This window comes from Monodelphis domestica, chromosome 3 (genome assembly GCF_027887165.1).
Source record: "Monodelphis domestica isolate mMonDom1 chromosome 3, mMonDom1.pri, whole genome shotgun sequence".
In the NCBI taxonomy this organism is placed as follows: domain Eukaryota; kingdom Metazoa; phylum Chordata; class Mammalia; order Didelphimorphia; family Didelphidae; genus Monodelphis; species Monodelphis domestica.
Genome location: NC_077229.1, coordinates 5,677,282 through 5,689,577, shown reverse-complemented (window position 1 = coordinate 5,689,577; position 12,296 = coordinate 5,677,282). Strand labels below are relative to the sequence as shown.

The 12,296-nt window shown below is 42.7% G+C and overlaps 1 protein-coding gene across 11 annotated transcripts in view; it reads left to right on the top strand.

Moving 5' to 3' along the window:
- Window positions 1-9,875, top strand: part of LOC107648884 (zinc finger protein 260-like) — a 66,605-nt gene extending 56,730 nt beyond the window's left edge. For 5 of the 11 annotated variants that reach the window (XM_056820347.1, XM_007490258.3, XM_056820346.1 and 2 more), the window contains 3 exons: window positions 3,424-3,550; window positions 4,246-4,341; window positions 5,200-9,875. In XM_056820347.1, coding sequence (XP_056676325.1) covers window positions 3,424-3,550; window positions 4,246-4,341; window positions 5,200-7,364 — 2,388 coding nt within the window. In that variant the 3' untranslated portion in view covers window positions 7,365-9,875. Of the gene's footprint in view, window positions 1-3,423; window positions 3,551-4,245; window positions 4,342-5,199 lie in introns of those variants that run through there. The other 6 variants (XM_056820350.1, XM_056820349.1, XM_056820353.1 and 3 more) reach the window with 2 other exon arrangements.
- The last annotated feature ends 2,421 nt before the right edge of the window (window positions 9,876-12,296 follow it).

Here is a 12,296-nt window from a genome sequence, read left to right as displayed (position 1 = left end):
CCCCACATATTAATATATATAATTTGATGTAAATGTAGTCCTTATAGAAGAGAGTTTGACTTAAGGAGAAAGATAAGATTTATCTCCTTTTCCCTTTCTTTCATATTTACCTTTTCATGTTTCTCTTGCTTTCTGTGCTTGGATATCGAACTTTCCACAGAGCTCTGGTCTTTTCTTAGCAAATGCTTGGAAATCTTCTATTTTGTTGAATGCCCATACTTTCCCCTGGAAGTATATAGTCAGTTTTGCTGGGTAGTTGATTCTTGGTTGGAGACCCAGCTCTCTTGCCTTTCTAAATATCGTGTTCCATGCTTTGCGGTCTCTTAGTGTATTAGCCGCTAAGTCGTGTGTGATCCTTATGGGAGCCCCCTTATATCTGAAGCTCTTCTTCTTGGCTTCTTGTAGGATTTTCTCCTTTACTTGGAAGCTCTTGAATTTGGCAATTACATTCCTAGGCGTTGTCTTTTGGGGATTTAGTATAGAAGGTGTTCTATGAATCCTTTCTATTTCTATTTTGCCCCCTTGCTCCAGAACGTGAGGGCAATTTTCTTTTATAATCTCCTGTAGAATAATATCCAATTTGTTGTTTACCTCTGGTTTTTCTGGGAGACCGATGATACGGAGATTTTCTCGTCTTCCTCTGTTCTCCAGGTCCGTGACCTTCTCAGTGAGATATTTTATGTTTTCTTCCAATTCATTAATTATTTGGGTTTGCTTTATTGATTCTTGCTGTTTTATCATCTCACTTTCTTCGAGGTGCTTAATTCTGGTCATTAGGGACTGGTTTTGCTTTTCAGCCTTGTCTGCCCTTCTATTGGATGCTTCGAGTTCTTTTTCCAATTGAGCAGTCTTATCTGTCAGACTTCTGATCTCTTTCTCCCATTTTTCTTTCCAGAAGGTTTCCATCTTTTGGATAAGTTCCAGTTTGAGATCTTCCAGAGCTTGTTGATAGTTTCCATTTTGGGAGGCGTGTTCTGAATTTTTTTGGATTTCCTCCTCATTCTCCTCTTTTCCTTGGGTACTTCCACCATAAAAGTTTTCAATAGTCACTTTTTTCCCTTTCTTCCTGGAGGCTTGATTTTGGGCCATGTGAGCCATCCCTTTGGTGGTTTTATTCCCCTTTCCTTTTTGGTCTGGGCTCTGGGTTATAAGAGCGGTTTTTCTGTGAATTTAGGTTGCTTCAGACTAGTTCTTCCCAGCCTCCAAGCCTAGGTATTCAGCTCCGCCCAGATAATCAGCGCCCGTTGTTCAGCGCAGCCCGCCCCAAGTACAGTTCCGCTGGATTCTCCAGTGAAAGTGCCCTGAGACGTTTTTTCCTGGCAGTCCCCAGATCCCAAGGACCCTGGAGTGCCCCCCCAGACAGAGACGCTCCCCACTCACTCGCTGTCCCGGTGAACGCTCAGGTAGCTCACTCTGGTTTAGTGGGGGAGGTGGGGTGGGGGAAGGGCGGCTCAGTTCACTTTTCTGTGCAAGCTTTTCCTTCTTGATTTAGTGTGGAAATGTTCAAGCCCCACATACCTTTGCCTCTGTGGGGTAATGGGGAGTCCTTCTGTTCCTCCAAAGGTGATTTTATGCTCCTTTGATGTAGTCTATTTCGTTCGGTGCCGGGGAGATGAAGCGTGTGGCGTCTAGATTGCAGCCATGATTACCCGGAAGTCCCTCATCCTTTTCCTTTTTGTCTGATTTTCTTTGGAGGTCATCTTTTGTCCTTTTTACCTCGTCTTTCATCTCCTTTGCCTCATTTACCAGCTGGTTGATTTTGGCTTTCAAGACACTATTTTCTGTTTCCAGATGACTTATCTTGCTGTTAAAGTTGTCTTCGGCCTCTCTTAATTATGTTTTGAATTACATTTTGAGTTCTTCCAAAGCCTGTATCCAATTTGCTGGGATTTATGATTTTTCCTTTGCTGCTCTCTCCCCTTCTGTTTCTTTCACTCTTTGCTCATTACCTGTACAGAAGCTGTCTATTGTAATTTCTTTCTTCTTTTTCTCTTGTTTCCTTGTATTTACCCCTTGTTTGCTCCCTGTATTTGTCTGAGCTCTTGCTCCTCTCATTTTTTTTTTTGTTTTGGGGCTTTCTGTCAGTTTCCCCTCTTGGAGCTTTGTCAGATCTCTCAATACATTCTCTGGAGGAGGAATGTTGGTTTCCTTGTCCTCTGGAGGCTTTTGAAAGGATTAATTTCAGCTAGGTTGAGCTGTATGTGCTCTGAGTCCAAAAACTCCTGGAATACTGGAGCCCAATGGAAGGTCTCAGACTCCCAGGCTCTCTCCCTTGCTCTCCAGCTCTTTCCCACTGCCTGCATACTACGCTCTGAACCTGACCGCAAAGTACACCCTCTAGTTCAGTGCCTTTGCCCGGCCAGAGGTTCCTGTCCTTGCAGGAGGCCCTGCACTCTAGTGGACATGGGTCCTGGCCTCCCTGAGTTCTGAGGACTCCGGATGGGATTAGGTTCAACTGGGTTGGTCTGGATGTGCCCTGAGGCAAAAACCTAGAGTGAGACTGGAGTCAAATAGAACGGCACAGCCACTGGGTCTTCTGGCTCTTTGATCCCTCTCAGCCTGCTTCCCTGCCACCTGTGTTGGTCTCTCTGAGCCTGGCACAGCCCTTCTCACAAGATACACCATCTAGATCAGCACATTTGCCTGCCCAGAGGTTCCCGCTGCCACTGGAGTCCTGGCGCTCTAGGAGGGCGAGGGGCCCGGAGACCCTCCTTCTGCCTTCCCCTTAGACCTGAGTATTCTCGGATTCCAGATTTTCGGGGATGTACCTTTTGAATTAAGTCCAGAAGGAGGGTTCCCCAGCTCTGTCCTGTGGTTAAGTTTGAATTTCAGTCCCCTAGGAGCATTCAGTTTGTCATCTGTAAGGAAGGGTTTTCAGAGGTCTGAACTTTTGCAGTTTCTAAGCCGCCATCTTGACTCCGCCCACAAGATGTTACTTCAAAACAACAAAAACACATTGTAATTCTCCTCATTGATCACTAGTAATATTTTCCTCCTAGAATACACAATACATTCTATCTTCTCAGAAACTCTTCAAGAATTTATTCTTACCAGATCAACTCTTGACTCCTTGATGAGGAGGAATTTCAGATCACTTTCTCTTTTTCTCCTCCACAGAATCTCATACTTCATTCAGAGGGCACTTCCCATCTCTCTCATTCCAAGAGGGAAAAGTATTTCAGAGTAACAACACACTTCTCCAGGTTTTACTCTTCACAACATGATTCTCAGTTCAGACACAAAATGCTTTTGTCAATATTCCATTGGGCTCTGAATGACTCGTCTGCAGTACTGACTCTGTCAGTCTTCAAGGTTAGAAGGTTAGGTAAATTCCCTTATCTGCTTCAGTTTCCTTCAGTGAATGGATGAGAGTTGTATCAGATGAATTCTGAGCTTTGAATCTTATGCCTTTTACTGGTTTAGGGGTTAATAACATTCAAGGATGTGGCTGTGGACTTCACCCAGGAAGAATGGTGCCTACTGGACCATTCTCAGAAAGAGCTGTACCTGGAGGTCATGCTGGAGAATGTGCAGAATCTACTTTCTGTGGGTAAGCACCATTTTCTTTGTTAACTCTGAATCTGTCATTAAGAGAATGTCTTTATTCTAAGCCAGATATACAGGATTTTGAGCCTTTATCTTTGTTATTTTTTAAAAAATATAAATCTAGCTCAGAACCTGTCATTCTGCATACTCTCATGGGTTTATTATTCCTCATTAATTCTTTCCTCAAATCTCAGAGCAGATAATAAGAATGGGCAGGAAGGGGAAAAGTTTTTTAAAATACCTACTCTTTCTCCTCTACTGCGTAGATGAGTTCATAATTATCATTTATTTCACAATATTCCCGTGAGTTTGATAGTCTTCTTGTGTTGAATTTATAGTTGAGGCAAACTGAGGTAAAATTACTAGGCCAGGGGCATTCATGTACCATATCTTTGAGGCTGGATTAAATTTGCTGTTCTAACTCTCAAGTTCTGATCACTTACCCCTTCATTACCAGCTGCCTTTAATCTCTAGGTAATGGAGGTTGTGAACTGTGCCTTTCCTTCTTTTACCAGAGGTAAAGGAGGTAAATTAAAGATGGAATTTTCTCATTACAGATGGTTTCCAAGATCTTTGCCCTCCTGCAGATGTCCTAATAGTGAATGTAACAGAAACCATTCTGTAGGCCTTTACCTTTCATTTAAGAGGACCATATTGTTATTTTTCTCTCCTGATCCGTTCCTTCCTTCTTATGCCCAGGGCTTCCAGTAACTAGAGAACATTTAATTTCCTGTTTTCAGCAAGGAAAAACACCATGGCTGCCAGAGCAAAAGGGGCCAAAGAGCTCCTCTCCAGGTGAGTGATTTGAAAGCAGGTGTATAAGGGCTATTATCCAAAAAGTCTTTTATCTATTGTGGTGAAGGGGGTGCTACACTTTGGGGCCTACACACCAATGCTGAAGCATGGTGTTCATTTCATGAGAAATGGATGTTAAACTCAGTATAGGGCATGAGACATAATTTATGTTAGATTGTAAAATAAGATGAATATTTAGTATGTTTGCACTTGAAGGCATATAATATTTTCATCTGTAGAGAAAAGCAAACTTCTATTCCACTTTGAAAATGATTACATGTGAGTTAAAAAGTGAAGTTTTTCTTTTTAGTATACAAAATATACCAAGTATGACCATGTGATAGTGTATCCAAAATGATGAGAACAGAATATCTGGAAGCTTACCAGAGATTCACAAAATTATAAGAATAATGTACAAATGACTTTTTAGAAAAGAAAAGGCAATGGAGAAAGGTTGTCCAACACTTCATATCAAGCATGCTCAGGCACAGGGTTTGAGTTATAGGCTAGCTGCAAGAAAGTTGGTCAAGACATTCCTCCATTCTTTCCTCATTATATGAATTTTGAAGGATGTTGAGAATATTGGACCTACCTGTGTCATGTATCCATTTTGAGCTCTTATTGTTATCATATGTGAAGGTCTTTCTAAAATTATCCATTTTGCACATATGACCAAATGGTGTATCCATGGACTGGTGCTACTTGTTTCACTTTGAAAACTCTTTTTTGCCTCGGCAAATAAAATAAAAATCAGTTTACTTTATGCCATCACAGGGAAGCACTTATATTTCTGTGTTTCTATGTGTGTGTCCTCCTTCCATCTTTGTTTATATCGTTATTTGTTTTTTTAATTGGTAGATTTTGAAATGAATGTGATGTGTACAAATCTGAGCCTTTTTGTGGAAGGATCTGGCCCCCAAAGATGCATGAAGGAGGTTCCTCATGACTTCATTTTGAGAGAAATCTGTGATTCTACTGTCAAAGTAAATAAAAATCCACAGAGTGACTGTGAAATTGATGAAACTGCAGAGAAATTCAGTCAATATTCAGTTCTAACTCAGTACATGAAATTGAGTTCAGGAAATGACTGTTATCAGGATAGCAAATATAGAAAATGGTTTCCTGAAGATGTAGGAATTATTCAGTCACCTGAGAAGCCTGAAATGCTCGTGTGTCAAGGTAAGGCAGGAGGAATGGCTTTTGGCTGCAGTTTAGACTTCATTAGACATCTAAACATTAATCCTGTCAAGATGATTTCTGTGAACAATAAAGGTGGGAGATGTTTCAGTCAGAAAACTAAGCTTGTTGCATATCAGAGAATCCACACTGGAGAGAAACCTTATGAATATAAACATTGTGGAAAGCCTTTCACAGAGAGGTGCTCTCTTTTTCAACATGAGAGAATCCACACTGGAGTGAAACTTCATGAATGTCAACACTGTGGAAAGTCTTTCAGACAAAGGAGCAATCTTATTTCACATCAGAACATCCACACTGGAGTGAAACCTCATGAATGTCAACACTGTGGAAAGTCTTTCACAGAAAGGAGCAATCTTATTACACATTACAGAATCCACACTGGAGAAAAACCTTATGAATGCAAACACTGTGGAAAGGCTTTTATAGAAAGGGGATCTCTTGTTAAACATCAGAGAATTCATACTGGAAGTAAACCTTATGAATGTAAACACTGTGGAAAGGCTTTTACACACAGGAGCAGTCTTGTTGCACATCAGAGAATCCACACTGGAGAGAAACCATATGAATGTGAACATTGTGGAAAGCCTTTCAGACAAAGGGGCCATCTTATTGCACATCAGAGCATCCACACTGGAGAGAAAGCTTATAAATGTTTACACTGTGGAAAGTCTTTCAGCCGGAAGAGCAATCTTATTGCACATCAGAGAATCCACACTGGAGAGAAACCTTATGAATGCAAAAACTGTGGAAAGGCTTTTAAAAGGAAGGAATCTTTTGCTAAGCATCAGAGCATCCATACTGGAGAGATATCTTATGAATGCAAAAACTGTGGAGAGTCTTTTAAAGAGAAGGGATCTCTTGCTAAGCATCAGAGCATCCACAATGGAGGGAAGCGTTATGAATGTAAACACTGTGGAAAGGCTTTTATACACAGGAGCAGCCTTATTTTTCATCAGAGAATCCACACAGGAGAGAAACCTTATGAATGTAAATATTGTGGAAAATATTTCAGAAATAGGAGCAATCTTACTTCACATCAGAGAATCCACACAGGAGAGAAACCTTATGAATGTCAACACTGTGGAAAATATTTCAGAAATAGGAGCAATCTTATTTCACATCAGAGTATCCACACTGGAGAGAAACCTTATGAATGTAAACAATGTGGAAGGGCTTTTACAAAGAAGGGATATCTTACTAAACATCAGAGAATCCACACTGGAAGGAAACCTTATGAATGTAAACAATGCGGAAAGGCTTTTACAGAGAGGAGCAGTCTTGCTACACATCAGAGAATCCACACTGGAGAGAAGCCTTACGAATGTGAAAAATGTGGAAAGGCTTTTACATGTAGGAGCCTTCTTGCTGCTCATCAGAGAATCCACACAGGAGAGAAACCTTATGAATGTTTACATTGTGGAAAGGCTTTCAGATTGAAGGGCCAACTTATTGCACATCACAATATCCACACTCGAGAGAAATCTTATGAATGTAAACAATGTGGAAGGGCTTTTACAAAGAAGGGATATCTTACTAAACATCAGAGAATCCACATTGAAAGGAAAATTTATGAATGTAAACAATGTGGAAAGGCTTTTACGTGTAGGAGCCATCTTGCTACACATCACAGGATCCACACAGGAGAGAAACCTTATGAATGTAAACAATGTGGAAATGCTTTCACACAGAGGGGCCATCTTATTGTACATCAGAGAATCCACACTGGAGAAAAACCTTATGAATGTCAACACTGTGGAAAGACTTTCACCCGGAAGAGCTATCTGACTACACATCAGTGTCCACACTTGAGAGAAACCTTATAAACCTTATAAATGTAAAGTGTGAAAAGGCTTTTACAGAGGGGCTATCTTGTTAAAGATAGAGAAACTTTATTAATGTAAATACCGTGAAAAACCTTTTACATGTAGGGGACCTCCTGCTAAGCATCAGAGCATCAATGCTGAAGAGAAGACTTATGAATGTAAAACTGTAAAGACTTTCACACTAAGGAGCAATATTGCTAAATGTCAGACAATCCACACTGGAGAGAAACTTTACAAATGTAAACATGGAAAGACATGGAATCTCTTTCCAGACATCAGACAATTCAGATGGGAAAGAAGCTTTATTGTATGGAATAAAAGCATGGCTTATTCTCAAACATGTATTAGTATTAGTAATCTTCGATTGGCAACTTCCTATAGAAATGTTGTGAAAGTCTGGTGACTGTCAGAAGGGAGATACTAATCTCTTTATGAAGAGGAGAGAAATTCCCCTCCTCAGCATCTTTTTATATACATAACACCTTCAATTCACTCTTTATGTGGCTATAACCTCTGTTTAAATTTTTAAGATTCAGATTCAGAATATGTGAAGGACATCATGTAATGTATTGGGTCATGAGGATAGAATGGCAGCAGGAAAAAAGGAACAGAGTCAAGAAATCAGGAGACAGTGTTCAAGGTGGATGTCCTTTGCACTGCCCCCTGGAGTGCCCCTCTGGGAGGCCCAAATGAAATTGAAAGCCACACTTGGCTCCTGAGACTTGATGTGTAAGTTAGTGGAAGGAGAAAAAATTTGATAAACCAAGGCAAGAGGTTATGCTCTTTTCTCTTATGGTTTTGTTACTTGGTGGCCTTTCCTGTGAGCATGCTTATTCGGCCCTAGTGGCAGAAACAGAAAGCAAGATAAATGGAGCATCCAGGAAAATAACACATCTCTCCTCTTTTCCCCTTTTTTTCTGAGGCCCCAAGACACAAGGGGCCGCCATGAGACCACTGCTTGCCTGCTACTCTGGCATCCTCAGTATAGGCTATTCTCCCCAGTATTGCCCCTGTTCCTGGGACAATCTGCTTCCTTCCTTAGCATCCCGTAACTAGTGTACCACCACCTGCTGACCTACAGTAAACATGGAGACAATTTAATAACATAAGGTAAAAATAAAATACTAAAATTAAACAATTCAAATAAAAATCATAAAATTATAGAAAGTCACAAAATTAAGTAATAAATACACAAAATTAAATTATTGGTAGCCTTTTATTCTCAGAGGAGCAGGATCCTGGAGGATTCCCGCAGTAGGCAAAATCTGTGTTCCCAGAGAGTCTGTGGGATCCCCAGGAACAGGAAAAGGCCTAGACATACTTCAGGACACAGTTAAATTTGTGGCAGGATGAGAAACATTGGAAATCTAAAAGCATGAACAGTCTGCTGGGAATTGTGGCCTGCTTGCTTTTGCTGACCCATATAGTGACGTATGCATGTATGATTGTGTCTGAATCTACCCATTCCCTCCTTTGGAATGTGCCAAAGGGAGATTCCCTCTTCCTCTGCTCCTATAAAATCTGCAGCCACCCCTTGTTTGGAGAGACTCCCATTAAGAGGGACACCCACAGGCTGATAATGAACAAGTTTCTAGAATTTGAACTCCTGGGTGTCTATGTGGTTGTATGAAGTGTGTCCTGCTTTCTTGGCTATGGAAAGGGGTGGGGGAGGGGAGGGAAAGAACATGATTCTTGTATCCAAGCTGTTATGGGTATGGAAGGATTCCTTTGGGGTTCAGGAAGGATATCTTTTGCAAGCATGCAAGACTCCAAAACTTAGCTAAAAAACAAAAAAGAGATTTATTAATTTAGAAAGTAATGTTGAGAGTGGCCAGGAGGATAGCAAGGTGGAACAGCAGGATGGGGAGCAGTTCCTTGGGAGGACCGCATGAAAGGAAAGGCTGTTCCTCCATGGGGACAGCATGGATGGAGAGGCTGTCCCCCAGACGACATCAGTTCTGGGGCTTTTATACTTTTTTAAATGCTATGCCCTGGTGTGGAGGAGACCAGAGTGAGTGTTAGTCCCTCAGGCATTTGGTGGGGTGAGGTGGTCATCTGACTGGGGTCTGCCTGGAGGAATAAAGATTCATCTCTTTGTCCATCTTAAATCTAGAGGACAAAAGAGGGGAAACATCTCAGGAGCAGCCCAGGTGGGGTCATTGGGTGTTTCTAGGTTAAGAGTCACAAGGATACAAAGCAAAGGAGTTTCCCTGATAATAGTTGGCCTGGGTTTCTGGGGAACAGTGCCCATGTCAAAGCAATAATATGTTCAAGCCACCTGTGATGAAATCATTTATCTTGTGTGCAACCTTTATTCTGTCTGTTATCACAATGCAAGAATATAGAATGTTAATCAAGTGATTTGTTAGAAGTTGATGCATCACTTTTCCAATTATCTCTCTGATTTTGTGTATATGCGTGCCAAGAGAATGGGTATAAAAATAAAGATCGGACATTGGGAAAGTGGAGCAGCTGTCAGATGCAAAGCAATCCCATGGCTGTTATGATTAAGCTGTGTTCCATTTGTTTGTTTTTTGACTGATCGTTCGCCACCATTTGAGGAGTCTCGGGCAAGGTTGGACTTTCCCCATGACAATGCTAGAGTTATGTGGGCTCAGAAAGAGCCCTAACAAAACCCGACTCCCAGGAGCAAGATACTCCCCCTTTAAAGGGCCAGAGACTATGGAAATTTGGATTATATCTGGTTTGAGGGTCAGTAAATCAGAACTTAATTCCCCAAACCTGGCTCTTGGAGGGTGGGGGGAGAGGAGAGAAAAGAAAAAAGAATGCTAAAAGCTAAACTCCTTGACCTCCCCTAATACTTAACCCCTTCTCACCAATCCAGAGTTCAGGGCTGTAAGCTACTCAGCCTGAGCTGGTTTAAGGGAAAATGGGGTTTGATGAACACAGCCCTCTACACAGGACTTTCAGGGAATTAGCAGTGATTGGGAAGTATTAACTTGGAAATAGTACAGAACTATTAAATAGTCAGAAAAAAACCCAAGTCTTTAATCAGGAGAGGGAGAAGTCAAATTTGGCCCTTTACTCACAGCTTGGCACCACAACCTTTTCAGGGTGCCAACCCTGGAGTCTGGGGATGTTATCCCTAGGGAGTGCCACATAGCTAGATGAAAACTCCAAGGAACAAAAGAATTTGGGGGTCCTCTACCATTTGGGGGATCCAGGGGCAGGGAAAGATGATTGACAGCACTATAGCTACAAAGTGTTCCAACAATACTGACAGAATACAATCAAGCTTGGGAAAGGACTCATAGCTAGAGGCTAGTGTAAGAGAAGGAGCTGCTTACTATGGATACTAAAGGATGGTTCCTGCTCAAGTGTGGGTCTTCTTGGGAAAGGTTCCAATACAATAGGGGAGACTACCTAAAACAAAGAGGGTCCTTAGTATATGATTATCTCACCCACCTGGGATTGTCATTTTCCTGAGGGTCCCCCCATTAAGTGTAAAACAACTAGCCTGGGATTCCCTTCAGGGTAGATTACCAGGGGAACAGGGAACAAGTACAAGCTTTGGGGTCTCCAATCTACAAGCTAGTCCTGAAAATTGGGGTTCATTAGATCTCACTGGGTAACAAGTTTGGGATTCCTAGATTCCATGTTGACAGAGGCAATAGCAGCACAGCTCATCTGCAAGAGGCAAGGGCTTCCCAACTGCTTTACACTAACAGACCAAAGCCTTGAACAGATTAAGTAAAAGGGCACTGTGCACTGCAGGCACAGGACAAGTAAAAGGGTCACTGGGTCTTTTTAGACACTAGGGACGGTGGGCTGGAGCCTTGAGCAAGCTCCAACCCCCAAAAGAGAATTCTTCGTTTGTCTTTTTGTCTCTTTGTCTGTCTTGTTCTCCTTGTTATTGAGCCACAGAAAAAATCCCGTTTGGCACTCTGCCTAACAATTATCTGTCTTGTTCTCTTCCTCTTCTTTTTTTGCTTTTGATCCTTTCCTCCATCCCAGTCATGGGCCAGGTGCAGTCAACTCCTCTGGACTTGGTTCTCAATCATTATCGGATTTCAAAGCTCGAGCTCATAGTTTAGGGGAAATTGTTAAGAAGGGAAAACTATAGATTCTCTGCAATTCAGAGTGGCCCACATTTGGGTGCGGGTAGCCCCGCAGCGGGACATGGCGGAAATCGACCGTCTCTGCCATCTGGAGCCAGGTCCTCCTTCCCAGACCAGAAGGCCACCCCAACCAAATGTCATACATCCTGACGTGGCAAAACCTTGCCTTGGATCCTCCCCCCTAGTTGAAACCCTTTATGGAAACAGCCCAAGTCCTTGTTTCCCAGGTCGACTGGGCTTTGCTTTTCCCGAAGGCTCAAGGCGCCCCCCCCCCCCCCCCGCCATCTTGCCCACACCGGATGAGCCACCCCTATATCCCCTTTTCCCTCCCCGCTTTATGCGCCAGGGTTCCCTCTGGCTCTCTACCCCCTGTGGCTCCCTCAAGGTAATGGCAACAAGACCCTGGCAGCAGCAGGACCTGCCCTTGTCCCCCTCCCCTCACCCCCTGCTCATCACACCAGGGGCCAAGACCAACGGGGCTGACCTTCCCCAGGAGCCGAAGTCCTGTCCTCTACAATGGCACTCCCAGTCCACACAGTTGGCCCCATGGTTCCTGATGGACCTTTAGTCCACCAATATTGGCCCTTCACTTCCAGTGATCTCTATAATTGGAAACACCAAAACCCACCTTTTTCCGAATAACTGCAGAAACTTCTTGATCTGGTAGAATCCATTCTCTTAACCCACAGTCCCACGTGGGATGATTGTCAGCAGCTCCTCTGCATCCTCTTTACCTCGGAGGAGAGAGACCGCATTTACACCGAGGGACGGAAACTGTTCCTTGGCGATGACGGGCGGCCCACAGCCAATACTCTTCGCCTTGCAGGAGTCGATCCTGCTGAGCTCCCCAACT